We start from the raw sequence: 21,394 nt of genomic DNA on the forward strand, positions 1-21,394 counted from the left end.
GAAATAACTGTTCACTTCCAGAAATTAACCAGTGCTTTAAACTAGTCATTCAACCAGAATCCTTCTCCTACTCCTTCTCAAAGTTTAGAGCCATTATTTAACGAAATAACCGTAATTATTTTCAGTGCTAACTCAATGTCTTCTCTTAATGTTAACTTTAAACTTATGTCTTCACTCTTTACTCTGAGATTAGCGCACTTTCACATTCTAAATGTTCCTTCAAAGCTCTTAATCTTGTCTTAACTTTCCTCACTTTAACCTTTATCCCATTTGTCTTAACTTAAACTTTATTTCTCTTAACTTCTTTAATTGTCTTAAACTTAGATGCTTTCGTTCCAAAACTCTTTTCTAAGAAAACATAAATTGGGTGGCTCCAACAAAAATATGTTTATATCCTCATACTCGTGCAGATTATATGTTTTATAGAAAAATTGTAAAACCCAGTTCTTTCCCAAAATTTTCATGGAAAATTTTTATAAAGTCCGGTAGTGTCACGCCCCTATTTCGTCCCTCATAGTTACGTGATGATATTCCTTAAAATATCCAGAATTAAGTGCTTTATATTAATTAATATTGATTCAGTTTCAAGGCCAAATATAGCCAGTATTTCCATCTAGGCCTGTAACCTCTAATTTTTTTATGTTTACGAAAAACAACCGCAGAGTGACAGTTTAATAGCAAACATATCAAGTGCCTAAAAGCCTCAATATTTACTTTTTTGAGTTTCTTGATGATAAATTCACAAAATCAGTAAATAACTTTGTGAAAGATTATGTACTTGGTGAAGTAATTATTCTGATAAAGTAGGTGCTAAAACGGAATTTGTATATGTACTTAACAAACATCAAGAGACGTACAAAAGCCGGAAATTGCCCAACTTGTAGATCAGTAAATATTTGCGAAGGACCAATACAACTCAAGGTACAGCCCTGCGGAACCCACGATCACCAGAACACCAGAGAACCAGCCTGACAATCAGTTGCCCAACATCTTATAAAACTTGATAAAAACTTGAGAAACTTCTTGCTAAAGTTATTGAACAACTATTGCTAAATATAATTAAAGATTGAACTGGAAAATCTTTATAAAACGTTAAGTTACAACAGGCTTCAATAAAGCTAGATAACTCTGAGAAAAGTTATTAAATACAAGGCAAACTAGTGGATATATCACGCATCTGAACCGCTCAATAAAAGGCTATTACTAGCTAAATCTATTCAAAATATATCTGCTAAAAATCGCACTGTGAAACATCAAAATAAGTCCTTGTAAAATGACAGTTATTATAACTATTTGCTTCGAATATTTACCTCAATAACATCGTAGATTCATACTCTAAAAATCAGTGCGTAACAGCTTTCTTTGTGCTATATGTAACGCTTCGAGAGTTTTTGTGGCACATAGCACTCATCATTTATACGCGAATGAAACGCGAGTGATGTGCCACAACATTCGCTTACATGCTGACCTACCGATGATTCCTTTTTTTGATGCTCTGCCATCCGTGTGGTTATATGTCCGCAAGTTTGCGCGACATAGGTAGAATTGCATCTACTACTTGTTATTTCGCATACAATATGCGATTTTAGATGCTGGTCAAAACTAGACTATAATGATGGTAAACAGGTTTTTAGTTTCCATGTTGTGTAGATGCGTTATTTTTTGCAGCTTTTCCTTAAGTTAAACATTACATATAACCAAAGAGACAGGGGGTATAACGGGAAAGAGCCTTTAAAATCCGTTCTAAGTGGCGGTATCAGAATAAATCCAAATATCAAGTAATTACAACACAATTCAGAGCTCTAACAGTTAATTAGCCTCCCGATTCGTGCCAATGATTGTTTAAATTTGTTGTTCTAGAGAGTTAATGAAAATTTGAGATGTCTATGATTGAATATCTGCAAAAAAATTATCTAGATGCGCAACCAAAAGAAAAAAAGAAAAAGCGGAAACGACAAAAAGAAGAGAACAATATAAAAATTATTGACTATAGTGAGGGTGACTGGCAAAATACTGAATTCAAATCAGAGGACGAAGATATTGAACTGGACGAACTCCCGGCTGTTGCAGAGACAACAGATGAGCGACCAGCAGAATTAGTTGAAATAGAGAAATATCGTGCCAGTTCTAGTTGGAAAGTGTTAGAAGCCTCCGATGGAAACCGGAAAACAGATGATTCTCGGAAACATGACTCGATTTTTACTCTAGACGGAAAATACAATAGAAAGACTCAACTGGCGAGGAAACGACATGACTCTAGCAATGCTTCGCCATACCGGAAACGTAATGGTTCCAGTGATGCTTCACCACCCCGAAAACGACATGATCCTAGTGATGCTTCGCCACCCCGAAAACGACATGATTCAAGCGATGCTTCGCCACCCCGAAAACGACATGATTCAAGCGACGCTTCGCCACCCCCAAAAAGACATGATTCAAGCGACGCTTCGCCACCCCGAAAACGACATGATTCAAGCGATGCTTCGCCACCCCGAAAACGACATGATTCAAGCGATGCTTCGGCACCCCGAAAACGACATGATTCAAGCGACGCTTCGCCACCCCGAAAACGACATGATTCAAGCGATGCTTCGCCACCTCGAAAAAACATGAACCAAGTAGCTGAAGATGAAAATGTGAATTCGGAGCAGAGAACTATTTACCGGGACCGAGCAACAGGTAAGAAAAAAGAAGTAAATAGAGATTTGGAGGCCAAGCAGAAAATGATACAAGATAAAGTAGCCAAGTGGAAAACAGGGGCCGCCCAAATAAAGCAGCAGAAATCTGCAGCACAAGACGCCATTCATGAAATGGGAAAAGATTTCACGAGATCGACGGGCGACGTTGACCTAGAGAAATATCTAAAGGAGAAAACTCACGAAGATGATCCAATGGCGGATTACTTATGCAAGAAAAAGGCCAAGAGAGAGAAGAATGCTGTTTATCCGAAGTACAAAGGCTCCTGGCCAGCAAATCGTTTTAACATACCGCCAGGGTACAGATGGGATGGAGTTGATCGATCTAACGGTTTTGAGAAGAAATACTTTGACAGCATTAACAACAAGAAAGCATTTGCGGAAGCTGCTCACAAGTGGTCAGTGGAAGACATGTAGACGATTTGATGTTTCTAGTAATGCGAAGAAATGGGTGGGATGTTTGTTTCACTTTGACATCCGACGTGCTCAGTTGGTTGCGGTTTTTCGCAAGCACAGGACTTCGAGTTGTTGCTGTGGATTATTTTTGGCTGTTTTCACGGCTAAAACAGGAGGTTCTCAATTCTGCCTCAAACTGATTTCAGAAAGAAACTAGTAATTGATACATTCTATTGATGCAATTTTCTGTCCTTGTGATAATAGAAATTGCAGCAGAGTTTTGAGATTGTTTGACTAAATTTTGTCTGCATTTTCGACAGTCTTAGCATTCAAAAATTTTTTCACGATCCTCAATTTTTTCATGCCTAGTAATTTAGTCCTTTTGATACGAATAGGCACTTTGATAGCGATAAAATTTTCTTTTTTTTACCTTTTTGTGTTTTCCGTGGGGGCGTTACTTTATGCACGGTTATTTTGTGAGTGTTGTGCTGCTGTTTGCTGACTTTGGTTTTCATTAGTGAGTCGCTGTTTTTTTCCCTGCCTTTGGAAGGAAAAGGATGTTCCTTGTATATTAGTTCTGCTCATAACTTCATGCTCGATTGGGGTCATCTTGTTACTGTTTTTTTTACATTTTGACCAAACTATGTCGAATCTTTAAATGATTTGGTGTGGCGATGGTGTTGGTCATCTAGGTTGAAAATTTGTAGTTTTTCCCCGCTGAGAGGAATTTTCAGCGAAAGAAGTTTTGGATGATATCATGTGTTGATTTTCGTTTTTGTTTTGTGGTGAAGATATCAGGTCAAAAAATAAAGGTTTTTGTCGAAGTTTTTGGTTGCATGGAGAAATCACTCACACGGAAGAGTCTTTAGTGGATTTCCATCGATGATTTAAGATACACTTTTACATTGGAAACCATTCAATAAGAGGTTTGATCCTATGAAAATATCTGTCCTGACTGAATCTTTTAATCCCGAATTTTGAATACCATGAGCTAATAGCGCTTTTTTAACAAATTTCAAATGAAAGCATAGTTTCGCAACAGAGATTAGGGCTTTCGGATAAATAGAAAATTCTTATATTCTGAGAAATTTTGCGGTTTTGAGAAAGTGCAATTTATATTTCAAAAATTTCTGATTTAAAGCCTTCCCTTGTTCGCAAAGTGCTACTAAAGATAATAATATGCCGCCGCTCTTTGATATCAACTGCAAATTTTACCTGACATTTCAGCTTCCATAAAGATTAATTCTTGTTATTAATTTATTTTATGATGGTTTTAGTTCGTTGTCGTTCCGTAGACTCCCTCACAGGTGATACGCATTTGCTGTTGATCAGAGCTTTGTGATGCTTGCACCGACAAATGGCTAGCAAAGTTTGACTGAGATGAGTAAATATATATACTGAAAAAAATTCACAGATTTCGTTTTTGATGACTTTCAATGGTTTTAATGATTAATTGTACCTTGATTAAATCGTGCAAACAGTTATCAAATAATGCAGCAAATAAAAAATGAATCCGATCTTGATGAAGCTTATGCTACCACATAGTTGGTACGATATAACTGAGACCACTGAAAACCATTGTTTTTTTTTTAGTTTTAACTTTCAAGTTTGCAAAAAGTGTTCATTTCCTCAGAAAAGTTTGAGGTGTCAATTTGTTCATAGAAATGCAAATATACAAGCAACAGTCTTGGAGCATCAAGTTTGTTTGGATTATAGACCATAATTTTTCTGACCCACTTTAGTTGGAGAGGAACCATATAATCAAATGCTTTTTTTCAGTTAATTTTGGCCGATCGATATATTCATCGTAGAGGGTTATGAGTGGTATCATTAGAAATCCCGTCCAGCGTAAAAGATATAAGTAACAAGATTTTTGTGAATTTTTTTTATTTCAACAGATTTATTGAGGTTTCAAATTTTGTGAACATTTGACGGATTTTCTTTCTTGTTCTTGTTTTCCGTGCTTTTACGCTATTTCGTCGCCAAGTTTTGAAAATAAAATGTTAAAATTGGTAACGGCAGTGTTTTTTTATTTTACCTCTGAAAACAGAAGAGTACCGAGTTCAGTAATTTACAGACAACTTTAACAATCACGTTCAAACTTATTACGTTAAAATAGCTCTCATGTGTTGTTGAGCTATTTCATCCAATTTTTTTACCGGGACCGAGCAACAGGTAAGAAAAAAGAAGTAAATAGAGATTTGGAGGCCAAGCAGAAAATGATACAAGATAAAGTAGCCAAGTGGAAAACAGGGGCCGCCCAAATAAAGCAGTAGAAATCTGCAGCACAAGACGCCATTCATGAAATGGGAAAAGATTTCACGAGATCGACGGGCGACGTTGACCTAGAGAAATATCTAAAGGAGAAAACTCACGAAGATGATCCAATGGCGGATTACTTATGCAAGAAAAAGGCCAAGAGAGAGAAGAATGCTGTTTATCCGAAGTACAAAGGCTCCTGGCCAGCAAATCGTTTTAACATACCGCCAGGGTACAGATGGGATGGAGTTGATCGATCTAACGGTTTTGAGAAGAAATACTTTGACAGCATTAACAACAAGAAAGCATTTGCGGAAGCTGCTCACAAGTGGTCAGTGGAAGACATGTAGACGATTTGATGTTTCTAGTAATGCGAAGAAATGGGTGGGATGTTTGTTTCACTTTGACATCCGACGTGCTCAGTTGGTTGCGGTTTTTCGCAAGCACAGGACTTCGAGTTGTTGCTGTGGATTATTTTTGGCTGTTTTCACGGCTAAAACAGGAGGTTCTCAATTCTGCCTCAAACTGATTTCAGAAAGAAACTAGTAATTGATACATTCTATTGATGCAATTTTCTGTCCTTGTGATAATAGAAATTGCAGCAGAGTTTTGAGATTGTTTGACTAAATTTTGTCTGCATTTTCGACAGTCTTAGCATTCAAAAATTTTTTCACGATCCTCAATTTTTTCATGCCTAGTAATTTAGTCCTTTTGATACGAATAGGCACTTTGATAGCGATAAAATTTTCTTTTTTTTACCTTTTTGTGTTTTCCGTGGGGGCGTTACTTTATGCACGGTTATTTTGTGAGTGTTGTGCTGCTGTTTGCTGACTTTGGTTTTCATTAGTGAGTCGCTGTTTTTTTCCCTGCCTTTGGAAGGAAAAGGATGTTCCTTGTATATTAGTTCTGCTCATAACTTCATGCTCGATTGGGGTCATCTTGTTACTGTTTTTTTTTACATTTTGACCAAACTATGTCGAATCTTTAAATGATTTGGTGTGGCGATGGTGTTGGTCATCTAGGTTGAAAATTTGTAGTTTTTCCCCGCTGAGAGGAATTTTCAGCGAAAGAAGTTTTGGATGATATCATGTGTTGATTTTCGTTTTTGTTTTGTGGTGAAGATATCAGGTCAAAAAATAAAGGTTTTTGTCGAAGTTTTTGGTTGCATGGAGAAATCACTTACACGGAAGAGTCTTTAGTGGATTTCCATCGATGATTTAAGATACACTTTTACATTGGAAACCATTCAATAAGAGGTTTGATCCTATGAAAATATCTGTCCTGACTGAATCTTTTAATCCCGAATTTTGAATACCATGAGCTAATAGCGCTTTTTTAACAAATTTCAAATGAAAGCATAGTTTCGCAACAGAGATTAGGGCTTTCGGATAAATAGAAAATTCTTATATTCTGAGAAATTTTGCGGTTTTGAGAAAGTGCAATTTATATTTCAAAAATTTCTGATTTAAAGCCTTCCCTTGTTCGCAAAGTGCTACTAAAGATAATAATATGCCGCCGCTCTTTGATATCAACTGCAAATTTTACCTGACATTTCAGCTTCCATAAAGATTAATTCTTGTTATTAATTTATTTTATGATGGTTTTAGTTCGTTGTCGTTCCGTAGACTCCCTCACAGGTGATACGCATTTGCTGTTGATCAGAGCTTTGTGATGCTTGCACCGACAAATGGCTAGCAAAGTTTGACTGAGATGAGTAAATATATATACTGAAAAAAATTCACAGATTTCGTTTTTGATGACTTTCAATGGTTTTAATGATTAATTGTACCTTGATTAAATCGTGCAAACAGTTATCAAATAATGCAGCAAATAAAAAATGAATCCGATCTTGATGAAGCTTATGCTACCACATAGTTGGTACGATATAACTGAGACCACTGAAAACCATTGTTTTTTTTTTAGTTTTAACTTTCAAGTTTGCAAAAAGTGTTCATTTCCTCAGAAAAGTTTGAGGTGTCAATTTGTTCATAGAAATGCAAATATACAAGCAACAGTCTTGGAGCATCAAGTTTGTTTGGATTATAGACCATAATTTTTCTGACCCACTTTAGTTGGAGAGGAACCATATAATCAAATGCTTTTTTTCAGTTAATTTTGGCCGATCGATATATTCATCGTAGAGGGTTATGAGTGGTATCATTAGAAATCCCGTCCAGCGTAAAAGATATAAGTAACAAGATTTTTGTGAATTTTTTTTATTTCAACAGATTTATTGAGGTTTCAAATTTTGTGAACATTTGACGGATTTTCTTTCTTGTTCTTGTTTTCCGTGCTTTTACGCTATTTCGTCGCCAAGTTTTGAAAATAAAATGTTAAAATTGGTAACGGCAGTGTTTTTTTATTTTACCTCTGAAAACAGAAGAGTACCGAGTTCAGTAATTTACAGACAACTTTAACAATCACGTTCAAACTTATTACGTTAAAATAGCTCTCATGTGTTGTTGAGCTATTTCATCCAATTTTTTGGCTGAAATTTTTGCTATTTTCAAATTTCAGACTTTTTCATCAAAGATGGCACAAAATGAGCTTCTGTCATCCACTTTGTTTAATTTACCGGGTCAAACGAACGACAATAGCAATGCTTAGTATTGGTCTAATCGTTGTTTCCTAAAGTAATCAGGGAACTGATTCTTAATTTAAAACAATGGCGTGGAAGTAATTTTTAATTACTAAAAAGCTCGTTTATTTGAGTAAAGGGGATGGGATCACATGTATTTCAAATGACAACATCATTTCAGGCTGTATGTGTTATTAGAGATAAGTTGAATGACGACTTTGATATATTGATTTTTTTGTCATATTATTCATAACTACATTTGGAAAAATTACGTGTTCCCAATAAACGAACGGCAATAGCAATGCTAGTATTGGTCTAATCGTTGTTTCCTAAAGTAATCAGGGAGTGATTCTTAATTTAAAACAATGGCGTGGAAGTAAACTTGTTTACTAAAAAGCTAGTTGATTTGAGTAAGAGGGATGGGTTCACATTTGTTTCAAATGACGCCCTTATTTCAGGCTGTATGTGCTGTTAGAGATAAGTTGATCGAAGACGTGTTAAGAAATTGCCGTAGTTTGAACTCAAAAAAGTAGATCTTATAATATCTGGGGAACTTTGTTTGAAATTTGAAATTTTGATTGATACTCGTTTGAAACCATTTCTTTGAAACGCGTCGACATTCTGTTATAGCAATGGTAGAAAATTTGGACACTTTTAGTTTCAACATTTTCTTATAGAGCTGTTTTTGAATTTTTCTATCTATATTGAAATAGATATCCTCGCCGTGTTTTTTTCAGCAACCGTAGAATTGGTAGTTTTTCCACGGACGTTATAATAATAGATTTTAAATAGTAAGATTGGCAATAGGCCTGTTTTCAAGAGTTATCGAGTTTTGAAGTTTCATGAATTAGCTTTTGGTGCTCTCTCCGCTAAAGAACTGAGCAAAATTTGTCGTTGAGAGGGGTCGGAACAGTTTTCACAAAAGTACCTTATCGAGCGTCCTTGTTCTATTATTCAATAAAAAAATAAAATTTACACTAACTGGTTAAAAAAATGTTAAGGTATATCAATATGGCTCGTGCGAGTCTGTGTTTAGCACAGAATGTTTCAAAATACCTCTTATAGGCTGTTTTTAGTAGCGTTAAATACATTTTTTCTCAGTAAATTTTTGGGCTTTTTCACTCGGGAGTATTCTATTTTTTGTGAACCGAAATAGAACATTTTTCCATCTTTCAAAAAAACTTCGTTTTTTGTATGGAGAGTTTCAGATTCAATCAACTATTCAGTTTTTAATTTACAGGAAAGCACTCAAATAAGCCCTTAAAGGGTCAGTTGGAAGTTTTTGATTCTTATATATCAGGAGTTTTTAATGCTGTGAATTATTTCCTACAAAAAAAAGTTGGTTTGATTTTAAAATATAACTCTTTTTTACAACCATTTTACCATATAAGAAACTTATCGTTTGGAGCAAGTCAATTTGTATTTGGATTTAAAGATGAACATGGTAGAAATATTCTTTAGCTGATAAAGCTATAGAAAAAGAAAGCTCAACTTAGAGCAGATCGTCGCGGTGCAGCGGTTAGCATTTTAATAACGTTTTGACTGTCCAGGTATTCTTTTTCAGATATTTGGCCAAAATGTTGCTGGACTTCGGCTGAAACCTGATAGATTGTGGCTATTAATTTCATCATCGCAGCTGTTCCGATGTTGAAGATGTTTACTCAATAATATCAACCTAAATGGTCTCAATTACTTATCTCCCAGTTAGCTGAGACGTAAATTCATAGCGAACTGTGAATTTGTAATGCACACTATTGCTTTCTACTGAATGCAGTGCGTGCCTAGGCTTGCGAATGCTTTTAAACAGCTACGAATCCGTTCTCTCCGATTATTCTTCCGATTTCAGTTTTATTTTTATGTGATAATTAGCAGCCGATTAAACTGGTCGCATTTGTTTCTGATGGTTGGAGACCTAGGGGATAGTATGACGCAGTCTTGAATTAGTCAAATCAAAAGTGAAGCCTCTTTAGAAATATAAATGGCCGAATCATTAGCTGTTTGTCGACTATCCTTCAAAAGGAAGACCATAATTGATTCGTTGCCTCACATTACATCCTGTCAAATTGCTATTTACCTTTACTCTTCTGAAGTGTTGGACCAACTCGTTCGCGACTCTATCATTCAGAGTGCAAAGCCATCGCAGGAATTGTACGATCAGTTGGTGAAAATATGTCGAACCAAAACTGAAGCCTTCACCAAATTCCTGGAAGCTTTGGAGCGGGTTGACAGAAAAGATCTAGCCGACCAGATTGCATCGAGCGAAGTGTTTGACACGCTTAAAATACATCTCAACTTTTTCGGCAAGAATTTGATCATAGGAAACGAGTCGAGAGTTGACGACTTCGTTGACTATATATTGGCCAAGACTCTAAAGTTGATTATAATCGAAGAGTCTATTAACAAAGATCGCGAGCAGTTTGATGCTATAAATTTGGGCTACAATGCAATGCACCACTCGCGAGACAATTCGGGTTCGAGCACGCCCTCTGTGGGTTACAACAACAGAATTATGGATTTAGCCTTGGCCGACGCCTTTGGAGAGAAGAAACGCTGGGAGCTCTCGAACTTTCAAGATGTTTCATTTTTGCATGGAAAATTTACACTCTTGGACGGTCCTGCTGGTATTGGGAAGTCGACGTTATTGGGACAAATTGCGTGCAGGTTTTTGAAAGGAGATTTGCCTAAGTTCCAGAATGTTATTTTGCTCACTTGTCGAAAATTGAACCAATTCGGAGGGAAGAAAATGACTTTTGAGCATTTCATTCAAAGCTATGGTTACACTGTCGACTTTGACTTCAGCTCGCCGCATTTTGCGGATCAGTTGTTTTTGTTCGATGGTTTCGAGGAGTACAATCGAAGGTGGACATTCGGAAAGGAGATGACTGGAGTTGAGGGCCGTGTTTCCGTTGATTCCTCAGAAATGACAACTGATGAATGGATCCGCTACTTAATGTGCTCAAATGGTAAAAGTGTTGTGATTGCAGCGCGACCAGGGTCCCTTAGATTCTTGAAGGATTACCCTTACAAACTGAGACTCAGGGTTCTTGGTTTCAGTGATCAAATGATCCGAGAATTCTTCAAAATGCATGGCAGTGCTGACAAATTGGACTGGCTTCTCAGAACGAAAGATTATCTCTCAATTTATTCGCAGTTGTACAAACCATTGATAAGCTCGTATTACATTAAAGTTCTTAATCACAATTTTGTAGAATCATCATTACCCTGTGCCTCAAGCGAGCTTTACAAACGCATGTTTTTGCTTCACATTGAAGAGAATTGTTACGTGCATGAAGTACCCGAAATGACCGGCATCAAAACAAAGATGACTACCAAAAATCTTGTGCCAGCTTTGAATGTGATTTCTGTAAACCAAATAAAGGTGCCAAGTGATATTAAAGAAGCGTACAACTTTCTTCTGAAGGTTTGCTCAGTGTGTTTCCAAATGCTCTGTTCCGATTGCAAAGTTAACGATTGTTGTTCGAAGAATCCGTCTCTCCGAAAAAGTCAAATTTCAGAAGATCAGACGTACGAGATTGCAAAAAGGTGTGGTTTGTTTGTGCATTATGATCACAGTGCCTTCTTAGAACAAGAGGATGTTTTGTTACCACACCATTTGCGAGCAGTCGAATTCGGAGCAGCAATATTTCTCGTTCAAAAGTTTTACAGCAAGGTTTCATTCTTATTAAAGAATGCAGTGCAAAGCGCGGGGAAAATCTTGTCAAAACAGAAGGTGAAAAGTTTGTTCGGAGGAGTGGATGAGAATGCGTTTCCAGACGATGTGATCCGATTTGCGGTGGGAATTTTGGCACATTCAGAGGGCAATATAGTGCACAGACAGATCCAGGCATTGGCAAAGCTTCACTGTGCCTCTCTGTGCAGACATCTGAGTGACAATACTATCTTAAGGTTGAGTGTGGAGGTACGTTCTAAAGGTTCTGGTCGAAGAGGTTTTTTTGATGACTTAAACATCTAAGCTTTTAATGTTTACCAAACTACTTGTCCGGAGCATTTGTGTGAAGGTTGTTATTGTTCCCTCAGTTGGATTTAAGTACACAAAAATTAGTCTCTGTTGATGCTGACGTTTTTAAGCTGCTTTCATGAAAATTTCAAGGAGCGAAGAGGAGAGATGGTTTTTGTTCGTTCTGCTATATGATTGACAGTGATAAAAACTGAAAAATTTTTGCTAAGCTAGAGAATTTTTTGGGTCAGGTGTTGCTTATTATCAGCTTTTTAAAACTTTTTTTACGTCCAACTATACGATCAAATTGTTCATAGCTGCGTAGCTGTAAGCTCGGTGGAGCTATATTGCGGTTATCTTGTTTTCTTACAATTCAAAAAAATTGAATTTCTTGGGGCGCTGTATTAATAATCTGTTCACACATTTCCATGATTTTTGAAGTCACATTTAAGAGATGATGTTGGTCGCGCTGAAACAGGAGGTTGATGGAAACAGCGAGTAAAATTTTTGTGACAAAAATGTGTTTGAACAAACAACGTTTTGTGGTTTCTCGCTTGTGGATTTTGTTCACATGCGGTAATTTGACTGATTTTTACTGTTTTTTATTTTTTTAATCTGATTTTTTCTACATGGTTTTTGCAAACCAACCATAATCCACTTTAGGTCTAGTTTTCGTAGTCAATGAAAGTTCTTTAAAGTGTTTAATAACTTCTCCTGCAATGTCTCTTTATTTCATCATCTGACGCTTTTTTTATTTTACATTTGTTCACATGCAAAAATGAAAAGGTCAATTCCGTTGTTTCTCTCAATAACATCGTTTGCGCGCGTGGTCATTTCTAACTCAAGCTTGCAAAAGTTTTTAGATTATTTGCGTGATTCGGTTTTGATCATACGTGACTTACCTCACTCAATAAAAAAGACTTTTGCGCTTAAGTTTAGTTTGGATTCGTTCAAGTTCAAAGGAACTCATATGTGTAATAAAGGTTCCTAATAAAAGGTTTCTCCGGAATGGTTTTTAACAAGCTTTATTAATCTCTTGCTGAATGTTTTTTATATGGCTTTTTGAGCGGGGCTAATAACTTTTCATATTTTAACTCATACTTTTAGCTCATAACTTTTAACTCATATTTTTTTCTATCTTTTTTATACGGCACGCAAGTCTATTCCGCAGCTGTTCTGGCAATCTGCTGGCTGTGCTGTTTTCGTCATACATTTTTGATGTTTGAAGCGGTTCATATAGTGACTAACGTATTCGATGTTTTACTGATTGTGCTCTTTACAGAATTTGTCATTCTAGTGCACCTCCCCTCTGGCCGGAGCCTTAAGTATTTAATCGTCAGACCTTTAGAGGAACTAGTTCCATGACATGAAGACCTGAGCATTGCTAAGACCGTCTGGGGTTGAGCTCTTTGAAGAGTCTCCATAAACCATCTTTCGGGAAATAGAATGTGATGTCTGGGCCAAAAACGTAGTGTAACTACTCTTTCTTTTCAATTCTGCTGTCAAAGATGCAAAACTATACTATGTGATGTTTTCCGTGACGATCACTACGTCATTCTTGTCTGGACTTTAAAACAGTTTTTTCTTTTTGCCGACGATCATTTTGCTCCCTTTTTTCATGGGCGCTGTTCAATGCTCTGCTTGAACTCCTTCATCTCCGGGTCTTGCATGCACTGACGATTATCGGACCGTTAAGGAACATTTTTAACTGTTTTAAGTCCTCGTGATTTGTGAGATCGATCGAGGACTTTGTCTCTAATTTAGACAAATGCCTATCCAGGATGGCACATGGATAGGCATTTGACAGTATAGACCGTTACGGCGACAGTAAAGACCGTTCCAGCTTTCTACTCGATCCCGTCATTCTAATAACTTTTTAATTGCAATGTTTTTTCGCCTTTAGTCTTCTGAAATAGGCAATAGTTTTTCAAATTAAATCTTGAGTCCAGATCGATTCGGTTAAATTTATCAGCTTTTAGTTTTAAATTTATCAGCTTTTAATTTTTTTATACGGTATAAATATATAATTTATTTATGATTAATGTATTAATATATAATTTTGATAGTTGGAGAATCCGTAGTCAAAGATAACCGTGAGTGTTTTCCACAATCTTCCAGCTGTTTTTCGGGCGCTTTTCTGTTTGTTCCCCCTACGTTATGCACCTAGTACGTTATGCCCCCCCCCCCCCAAATTTACACAGTTGCAAATTTTGATGGTTTGGAGAATCCATAGTGAAAGATAACCGTGAGTGTTTTCCACAATCTTCCAGCTGTTTTTTGGGCGCTTTTCTGTTTGTTCCCCCTACGTTATGCACCTAGTACGTTATGCCCCCCAGTTACTGAGCACGTGGTATTGCATAGTAAATCATCATGTAAAAATAATGCACGTGCGTCGGGCGGTGCAAATAATATGCGCCCACTATGCTGAGGGGCACAAACGGAAAAGATCCAGGAGCCCAAATGGAAAAGAGCAGTTTTTGGATCTGTTCCGTTTGTGCCCCTCAGCTTAGTGGGCGGATATTATTTGCACTCCCCAGACGAAGGTGCAATATTTTTGCATAATGATTTCCGATGCAATGGAACGTGCTTTGCAACGGGGGAGCATAGGGGGGCGGGGGCACAAACGGAAAAGATCGCAGTTTTTTGTGGCAACTTCTCACCTTACTGTTTTGACTTTGTCCTTAACTTCTTGATTTTGCGTGATCTGATATGTTCTCCAATTTTAAGTGGCTGAACTCAGACAAAAATAGTAGTTTAAGTCAAATAAAAGTTCGGCCCAAATCTGTGTCAGTTTTTTAATCTTCAGAGGTGTCTATACTAATCTATAGTGAGGTAATTTGAAACGCTTACTGATCTTATTGCCTCACCCACCCCCACAGACTACCTCATCCACCCCGGATTGAAGCGTTCTTCACAATTGACCGCTTAAGTTTTTGAAATTGATTTGAAACAATCATCGGAAAACTGTTGAGGGTCTAGCTGTTTTTGTTTTAAATCTTTAGGCGTCAAAGTATTATCGGGATCTATTCTATTTTGCCCCCACAGTGTTTTTTATGACCCCCAGTTACAAATATGTTTTTATATAGCGCGCTACTATGTAAGAAAATAGCACGTGCGCCTGGGGGTCATAAAATATTTATGATCACTAAGCTGGGGGGGGGGGGGGGGGGGGGGGCAGAATAGATCCGATTATCGTTTGGCCATTATGATGGTTTCAAGTGCACGTTTGCCACTATGAATTTTCTGAGCAGGAGAGTTGATATAGAACAAGAAAACAGACGAGTATAAATAGGAAGTTTTTTATTACTGCACATATATAAATTTTAAGGAGCCAAAACGACTAAATTCGGAAACTTGTCAGTGCAAGTGACTCCCGAATTTGTTATTAAAAATTATTAACTTAAATGTTCTTGACTGGGTTTTTAACATCTTATAATCAAATCTACTTATCTTCCTTCTTTTTGTGATTTCCTTAATTAGAAATCTTTTGAAAATAGTTATTACTATCATGTCAGATTCACTTCAACTGTGTATGACGTCACTGCGTGTTTTGTTAGTGTTCTTTTAGTTTTAAGCTTGTCCGTGAAGGGAATTATTGACTATTTCTGTCGGGTTAAGATCAAGATAAAATATGTATGACTCATACGTGTGTGTTAGGTACCGGAGGATACGGTCTGGTTTTGGAAGATGAAGGAGCGAGTGAATTCATTGGTGGAAGGAATGTTTGAGACACTTCCACCTGCCTCCAGAAGCACAATCAATTCCACCAACAACCCAGTCCGACTCAGACTCAACAAGTTAGAAACTACAATTTGCTACTTCTACCTATCGAGGAAGCAAGCCTTTTTTTCTAACTTATCTACATTTTGACTTCTGCAGTAGGCATGCAAAACGAGATCATCCAGATGTGTTAAATTTTTATCTAACGTTAAGACCACCTATATACAACGTTTAACAGTACTCTAACAAACCAGTACATAACTCTATTGGCACTCTAATGACCCTGCCGTCCTCTACGAGGAGTACTCGAAGAGTACAAAAAAGAAAAAATTGTGCTTCAAAACTTGGTCACTTTAGTGAGGAGTATAAAGCTTGACAATGTGAACTTGACATTTTGAGTAATGATTTTCGTGGAGGTTTGCTTCTCAGTTCTTCGCGATAAAAAAAATAGGGGATTTTATATGTATTATCAGTGACGACTGAATATAGCTATTTTGCAAGGAGAGCATTTTGCGTATTAAAGATTACTTTCAAAGTGCAAATTTAAAAAGCAAATGAACACGTTTTTTTAGTTCCTAAAATGTTTGATCTGCTAGAAAATTTCTATTTTATGTAGTATATTTTGATTTTGTACAGTTCTGAAGAACAAGAGCAGCTTTTTTTAGTCTTAAGTTGCTTTTGGTGTCTTAAGTTAGTCGTGACCTGATGTTTTTCAAATCCAGAATCTAAGTTCTATTCAAGAGTTAGATATTTTCAGGATTCGCTTGTCTGTACATACAAAAATGTTCGTCTTGTCACTGTCTTTTTAATTGAATACAAACTGATCACGCTTTGATACTTCTCTTATAATAAAAGTAGAGATTTGGAAATGGCTTTCTGGTTTTCAGTGCTGTGAAACTCTGGATTTGAAAAATTCATAGTTTAGCAGAGCAGTGTTCTTCAACTGTTTTCCTCAGAAGTTATCAAAGTTTGTTAACAAAACCTTATTAACAAACCTAATTAACAAAATTGCACCCGACGAATACGAAAGTCTGAAGTAGTTGTGAATTTATATTTTTTGATTAGACTACCTTTCCCATCAGGGTGTATCAGGAGTGGCGGAAAAAGTTTCATCGGCTACACTGTGGTCTAAGTTATGTAGCTGTTGTAGTCTCAACAAGAACTGATTTTTAATTGATCTCAAACAAAGTTTGTAGCAATTATATTAGTCCTGTTGGTCTTTTTAATGCGATCTTTCGCTTGACGGATTTTTCGTCTGACCCATTTGGCTTTTCGTCTTCAAAATCCGGATAACAGGTAGCGCCCAGAGGGCATTCAGTTCTCTTAGAGCTTTTCAGCTCACCAGTCTCAAATTATGCGATTCACAGAAATTGTTTTTTAGACTTATAAACTTATACTTATGGTGTGAAGGGCGATTCTTAGAGGTTGACCCCCCCCCCAACAACCCCCCTCCCGGTGCACGCCCGCCCGCTACGCTCAACTCACACCCCTTCAATTAAGTTAGAGCTGGCCTCAATAAACCGTAGCTAGCTAATGACAAGTCAACCGCTCGCCGGTCGTTTGAGAGCAATTCGCTGCGACGTTAGGCGGTTATGTTTTAAAACGTTACATCTCCCTCTCGAAGTTATTCAACCAGTCAGTTTCGGTTGCATGATGCTAATAAAAACTATATGGTAGCACTCGTACTAACTTTTGTATTAATGTAAAATAAAACTAGTTTTGAGATATCTCGAAATAAGAATTATATTGGCCGTAGTTCACTTAAACATAGTTTTTGCTATGCAATGGCGGCTAAGGTTTGACCACTTGCCGGACAAAATAACACCTATGTGGCGTCTAGTTTTTTATGTGAATCTAAGCCAACAACACGACTTGGAAAAGCCGCTAAAATATAGATTGCTCTCAAACGGAGTTTGTAGCAATTGTATTAGTCCTGTTGGTCTTTTTAATGCGATTTTTCGCTTGACAAATTTTTCGTCTGACCCGTTTGACTTTTCGCCCTCAAAAACGGGATAAAAAGGTGCCCATCTTAGAGCCTTTCAGCTCGTTAGTCTCAAGTATGAGAAGGGCGGTTCTTAGAAATTGAGCCCCCCGCCCCCCGGTGCACCCCCACCATTTTGAGAGCAATTTGCCCGACGTTAGTCGGTTATGTTTATTGATCCATGAAACTATCAGAATAAAGACAAAATTTTTTCCCATACTGATTTGCTAACTTTGTTTTAGGTTAAAACACGTTCGTAGAACCATTCAGAATAAGTAAATTTTCCCAATGCTTATTTTCTGTCTAAAGCGACTACATTAATACATACCCGCTTGTCTATTGCTATTTATACGTTTCATAATAATGCAAGTCCGCTTATCGCGATAACAACAGTTGCATAACTGATCGTTTAAATAACTTGTCTGAAACAGTTTGGAAACTGCTCTGGGATTGGACGAATGTTTTCTCCCACTTGCTTTATGAAGAAGAGTGGCGAGAATTTAATTCGGGAAAAAGTTCACAGTGGCGAAAGTTATTGCAGAAATGATTAAAAACATTACCACTAGGTTGTTTTCACTTTTTATCATCACAATGTTATCTCATGATCGTTTTTGATATAAATGTGTTTTGCCATTTCAATTAAAATTTCACCAGCTATCTTCTAGTTGACAAAAATGTGTGAAAATTTGGGTTTAGTGGGGACGGAACATTATGTACATCCGTGCCTTAACGAGACCCATTGTTGGATCTACTCTCAGATTTTTGAATTGGTGGAATTGGAGTTCATTAATTACAATCAACAAATGCCTTTAATACTTGATATTAGTTCATACAATAGTTATGATGCTGACCTTATTTGAAGATATGGCAGATTGTTTGAAGATATGGCAAAAAGTAAATCTGAGTCATTGCAATCGAAAACCGTTTGGTTTTTTCCAGGTTGACCCTCAACAAGTAAGACGTCAATTAATCTACGGTAGTTTGAATAAAGCGGCGAGTATAGTTGTTGGTAATAGTTAATCATCTTTCATTTTCATTTAGAGTCCTGGTATTTGTAGATCATAAATGTCATTACCGGTATCAAAGTGAAAGGGGCTAAGTTGTAGCCCGGGGGTAGTGTTAGTGGTCTATGCATTGCATTGCAGGCAACTTGTAGATAGCACGATAGAAACAGAAGTTTTTCCTCACCGGAACAAAGATTCCAGCTCTTATTAAGCTAAAGTTAACGCTGCAATATTGCCAGTTTTTTTACTTCGCCTGACTGACATGAGTTTTTAAGTCCTCATTTTGTTTTACTCGCTTGAAAGGGAAACACACGCGCTTGAAGCTTCTCGTGACCACGTTTGAAGTATTGTTGTGGCCTTGTGGGATCTCGTGTATGTGATGTATGCATACCCTCTCTTGTCTTAAACTGTTTTCAAACATTGAATGAGAAATGCTTTCTGTTGTAGCACGGATGATCAAATGCAACCATCAGTGTTGTTCGCATTGGCCCAACTTCTGAAAGCCAAAGCGACCCAACCTATTTGGATTCCGACAGAGATCGAGTTTCTCTGGATCAAGTTCGCCTGGTTCATCAACGCTGTCCTGGAGATTCCAGGCGTATGCACAAATCTCACTGCCCTGCATTTTTGGGGCTGTAGATTTATCAAGAATCCTGATTCGGTTGGTGTCTTGCAATCCTGCTCGAACTTACGACACATCTCACTTCAATACTGTGGACTGAGTAAATTGTCAGAAGTTCAGATCGAGGAAGTCTTTAGAAGATTGCCTTCAACATTGGAAACTCTCGATTTGTCGAGAAACAACGCGGTCTTAAAAGCCACCCATTTTGATGCACTGAAACAGCTTAATTGCTTGCGGAGTGTCATATTGTTTGGAAACACTCTTCGACCGTACGACATCATTAAAATGTTACCCCAGAGAGTCGAAACCCTGTCATTGGCTAAAACAGACTTTGACAGCTCTAGTAACTTTAACTTTTCGGAAACGTTTCCACATCTGCGCAACCTCAATTTGAGTTGGAACAAAATTACGCCGGCCCAATTTATGGAAAAGCTCTCTCCATCTTTGGAGCAATTGAGCTTGCAGAGAAATTATTTCAGTCTGAAAGACTCAAACGTAAAGTTTTTCAACTTCAGCTATTTGCACAATCTTCAAGTACTGAGTCTAGCTGACATGAAACTTGGAAATGGGATCTTGGAGCTGCCGGAAACCATATTTCCCCAAGGATTGCTAGAGTTGGACCTTTCTGGTTCCGATTTTACAATGGACGAGACGCAGACGAATGAGTTGTTCTCGAAAATACCAACAGCTGTTCAGCACTTGGATGTTTCTTCAAACGTTCTCAAATTTGGCTCTAAATTGTCTTCTCTGTCGCGTCTATCCAACCTTCTATCTCTTGATGTTCGCGATGTGAACAACATGTTTGACAAACACGTCATCAATTTGGTCACCCAACTTCAACCCACAATAGCATGCAGTGATGAACGAAAATTGGCGCTAAAGTTACCCAAATATTGTCAGAAATTTGAGGAAAATATTCCCAAAACTGAAATTGAAATCACCTATTCTTAAGTCATTTTTATGTATAATTGCATAAGCAATATGAGGGTTATTTTTCACTGGCTGTGCTTTTTGATAATTTCGAATAATTTTAATGTACATGCTTAGTAGATTAGCTGTTGCAAATTAAATGTTTTCATAATTCCTCTTTTTCGTTATGGCGTTGGCAATGAGATATCTATAGAATCAGGCATTGTTTGTCTTAGGTTCTGGGATTTGTGCTAAACGTCAGCATAATATTTTAAAGGAATTCGCTGTCGGAACGGCTGATATTGTTCGTTCTTAAAACTTAACAAGGCGGCTCGTTAATGTGCGTTCGCACATGATGTTCCGACCCGAGCTCATCTACATTTTTGACTAAAATGTCAACCAAATCAAGAGATAACAAAAATAGATGTTTGAGTTTAAAACAATCGTTACACATTCTATCTACTAATTGAATTACTAATGCCATGCTTCATTACAGCACCAACGTGACCTGACATTGAAGAGACTAGAAAAAAAATAGCACCAACAAAATTTTGGCGGCAAAAAATGAATATCTAAATTTAAAAGCACCTGGTAACAACGTCAAAATGCAGTCAGATAAAACCTTAACTACACAAGTTTACCTTTTACTAACTATACAGCAGATGAAAAGTTTTCTTAACGAGACTAGGTAACAAGCCGACAAAAAGAACGAACAGTGAGGCGAAACTTAAAAATTAATCAACATTTTTTGCACCAAGAAAATTCAAAAATCTTAAAAAACATTGGTTTTTAATAAAAAAATCCTTGATAAATTACTAAAAAGTCATTACAAAACCAAAAGCACCCGTCTGTGGTCAGACTATGCCATAGAAACAAACTAAAGAGAAACTCAAAAAATTACAAACGATTTGCGAAAACACAAACCTTTGCTACCATTAAAATCAATACCTATCATCTGAATATGTATTTTTAATTCAGTTGTTATTTCTGCTATTTCAGTTGAAGGATTTATACTGAAAGATTAAATAAGTTTACTTGGGCCACATTTAAAAACCATTGGGATCTGTTATTACGCGATTGTTCTGAAGGAAGAGAAAAAGAAACGCAAAAAATGGCCATTCAATAAACGTTCAGAAAAACGAAACAACAGTGGCACATAATATCAATATATATGTTATTTCTTGAAATACACGAAATTCGATGGGACATCTGATTGATGAATAGAAGTTAAATTTGACGAAAGGAACCTATTCGCTATATACTGAATGTTT

The 21,394-nt window shown here is 37.0% G+C and overlaps 3 protein-coding genes across 4 annotated transcripts; all 3 read left to right on the forward strand.

The window, feature by feature from the left end:
* The first annotated feature begins 1,838 nt into the window (after positions 1-1,838).
* Positions 1,839-3,391, forward strand: LOC142342885 (uncharacterized). The gene has a single exon (XM_075394535.1). It carries the CDS (start codon positions 1,881-1,883, stop codon positions 3,111-3,113), a length of 1,233 nt encoding a protein of 410 aa, XP_075250650.1. The 5' UTR covers positions 1,839-1,880; the 3' UTR covers positions 3,114-3,391.
* A 1,982-nt stretch (positions 3,392-5,373) lies between these two features.
* LOC142342892 (uncharacterized) lies at positions 5,374-5,979 on the forward strand. Its single transcript, XM_075394547.1, has one exon. It carries the CDS (start codon positions 5,399-5,401, stop codon positions 5,699-5,701), a length of 303 nt encoding a protein of 100 aa, XP_075250662.1. The 5' UTR covers positions 5,374-5,398; the 3' UTR covers positions 5,702-5,979.
* Positions 5,980-9,497: 3,518 nt separating this feature from the next.
* LOC142342899 (uncharacterized) lies at positions 9,498-20,295 on the forward strand. Of its 2 annotated transcripts, XM_075394560.1 has the most exons (4): positions 9,498-11,848; positions 15,545-15,684; positions 18,528-18,542; positions 19,040-20,295. In XM_075394560.1, exons 1-4 carry the CDS (start codon positions 9,908-9,910, stop codon positions 20,163-20,165), a joined length of 3,222 nt encoding a protein of 1,073 aa, XP_075250675.1. In that variant the 5' UTR covers positions 9,498-9,907; the 3' UTR covers positions 20,166-20,295. The 2 variants fall into 2 exon arrangements, with proteins under 2 accessions (XP_075250675.1, XP_075250684.1); XM_075394569.1 differs by lacking the exon at positions 18,528-18,542.
* Positions 20,296-21,394: the final 1,099 nt, after the last annotated feature.

The sequence above is a fragment of the Convolutriloba macropyga genome, chromosome 1, assembly GCF_964194025.1.
Source record: "Convolutriloba macropyga chromosome 1, txConMacr16.3, whole genome shotgun sequence".
NCBI classification, from domain to species: Eukaryota; Metazoa; Xenacoelomorpha; order Acoela; family Convolutidae; genus Convolutriloba; species Convolutriloba macropyga.

Coding starts and splice junctions, on each gene's coding strand:
- LOC142342899 (XM_075394560.1), top strand. CDS start 9,908: ATGGCCGAATCATTAGCTGTTTGTCGACTATCCTTCAAAAGGAAGACC. Junction 11,849..15,544: donor TCTTAAGGTTGAGTGTGGAG/GTACGTTCTAAA, acceptor CGTGTGTGTTAG/GTACCGGAGGATACGGTCTG.
- LOC142342892 (XM_075394547.1), top strand. CDS start 5,399: ATGGGAAAAGATTTCACGAGATCGACGGGCGACGTTGACCTAGAGAAA.
- LOC142342885 (XM_075394535.1), top strand. CDS start 1,881: ATGTCTATGATTGAATATCTGCAAAAAAATTATCTAGATGCGCAACCA.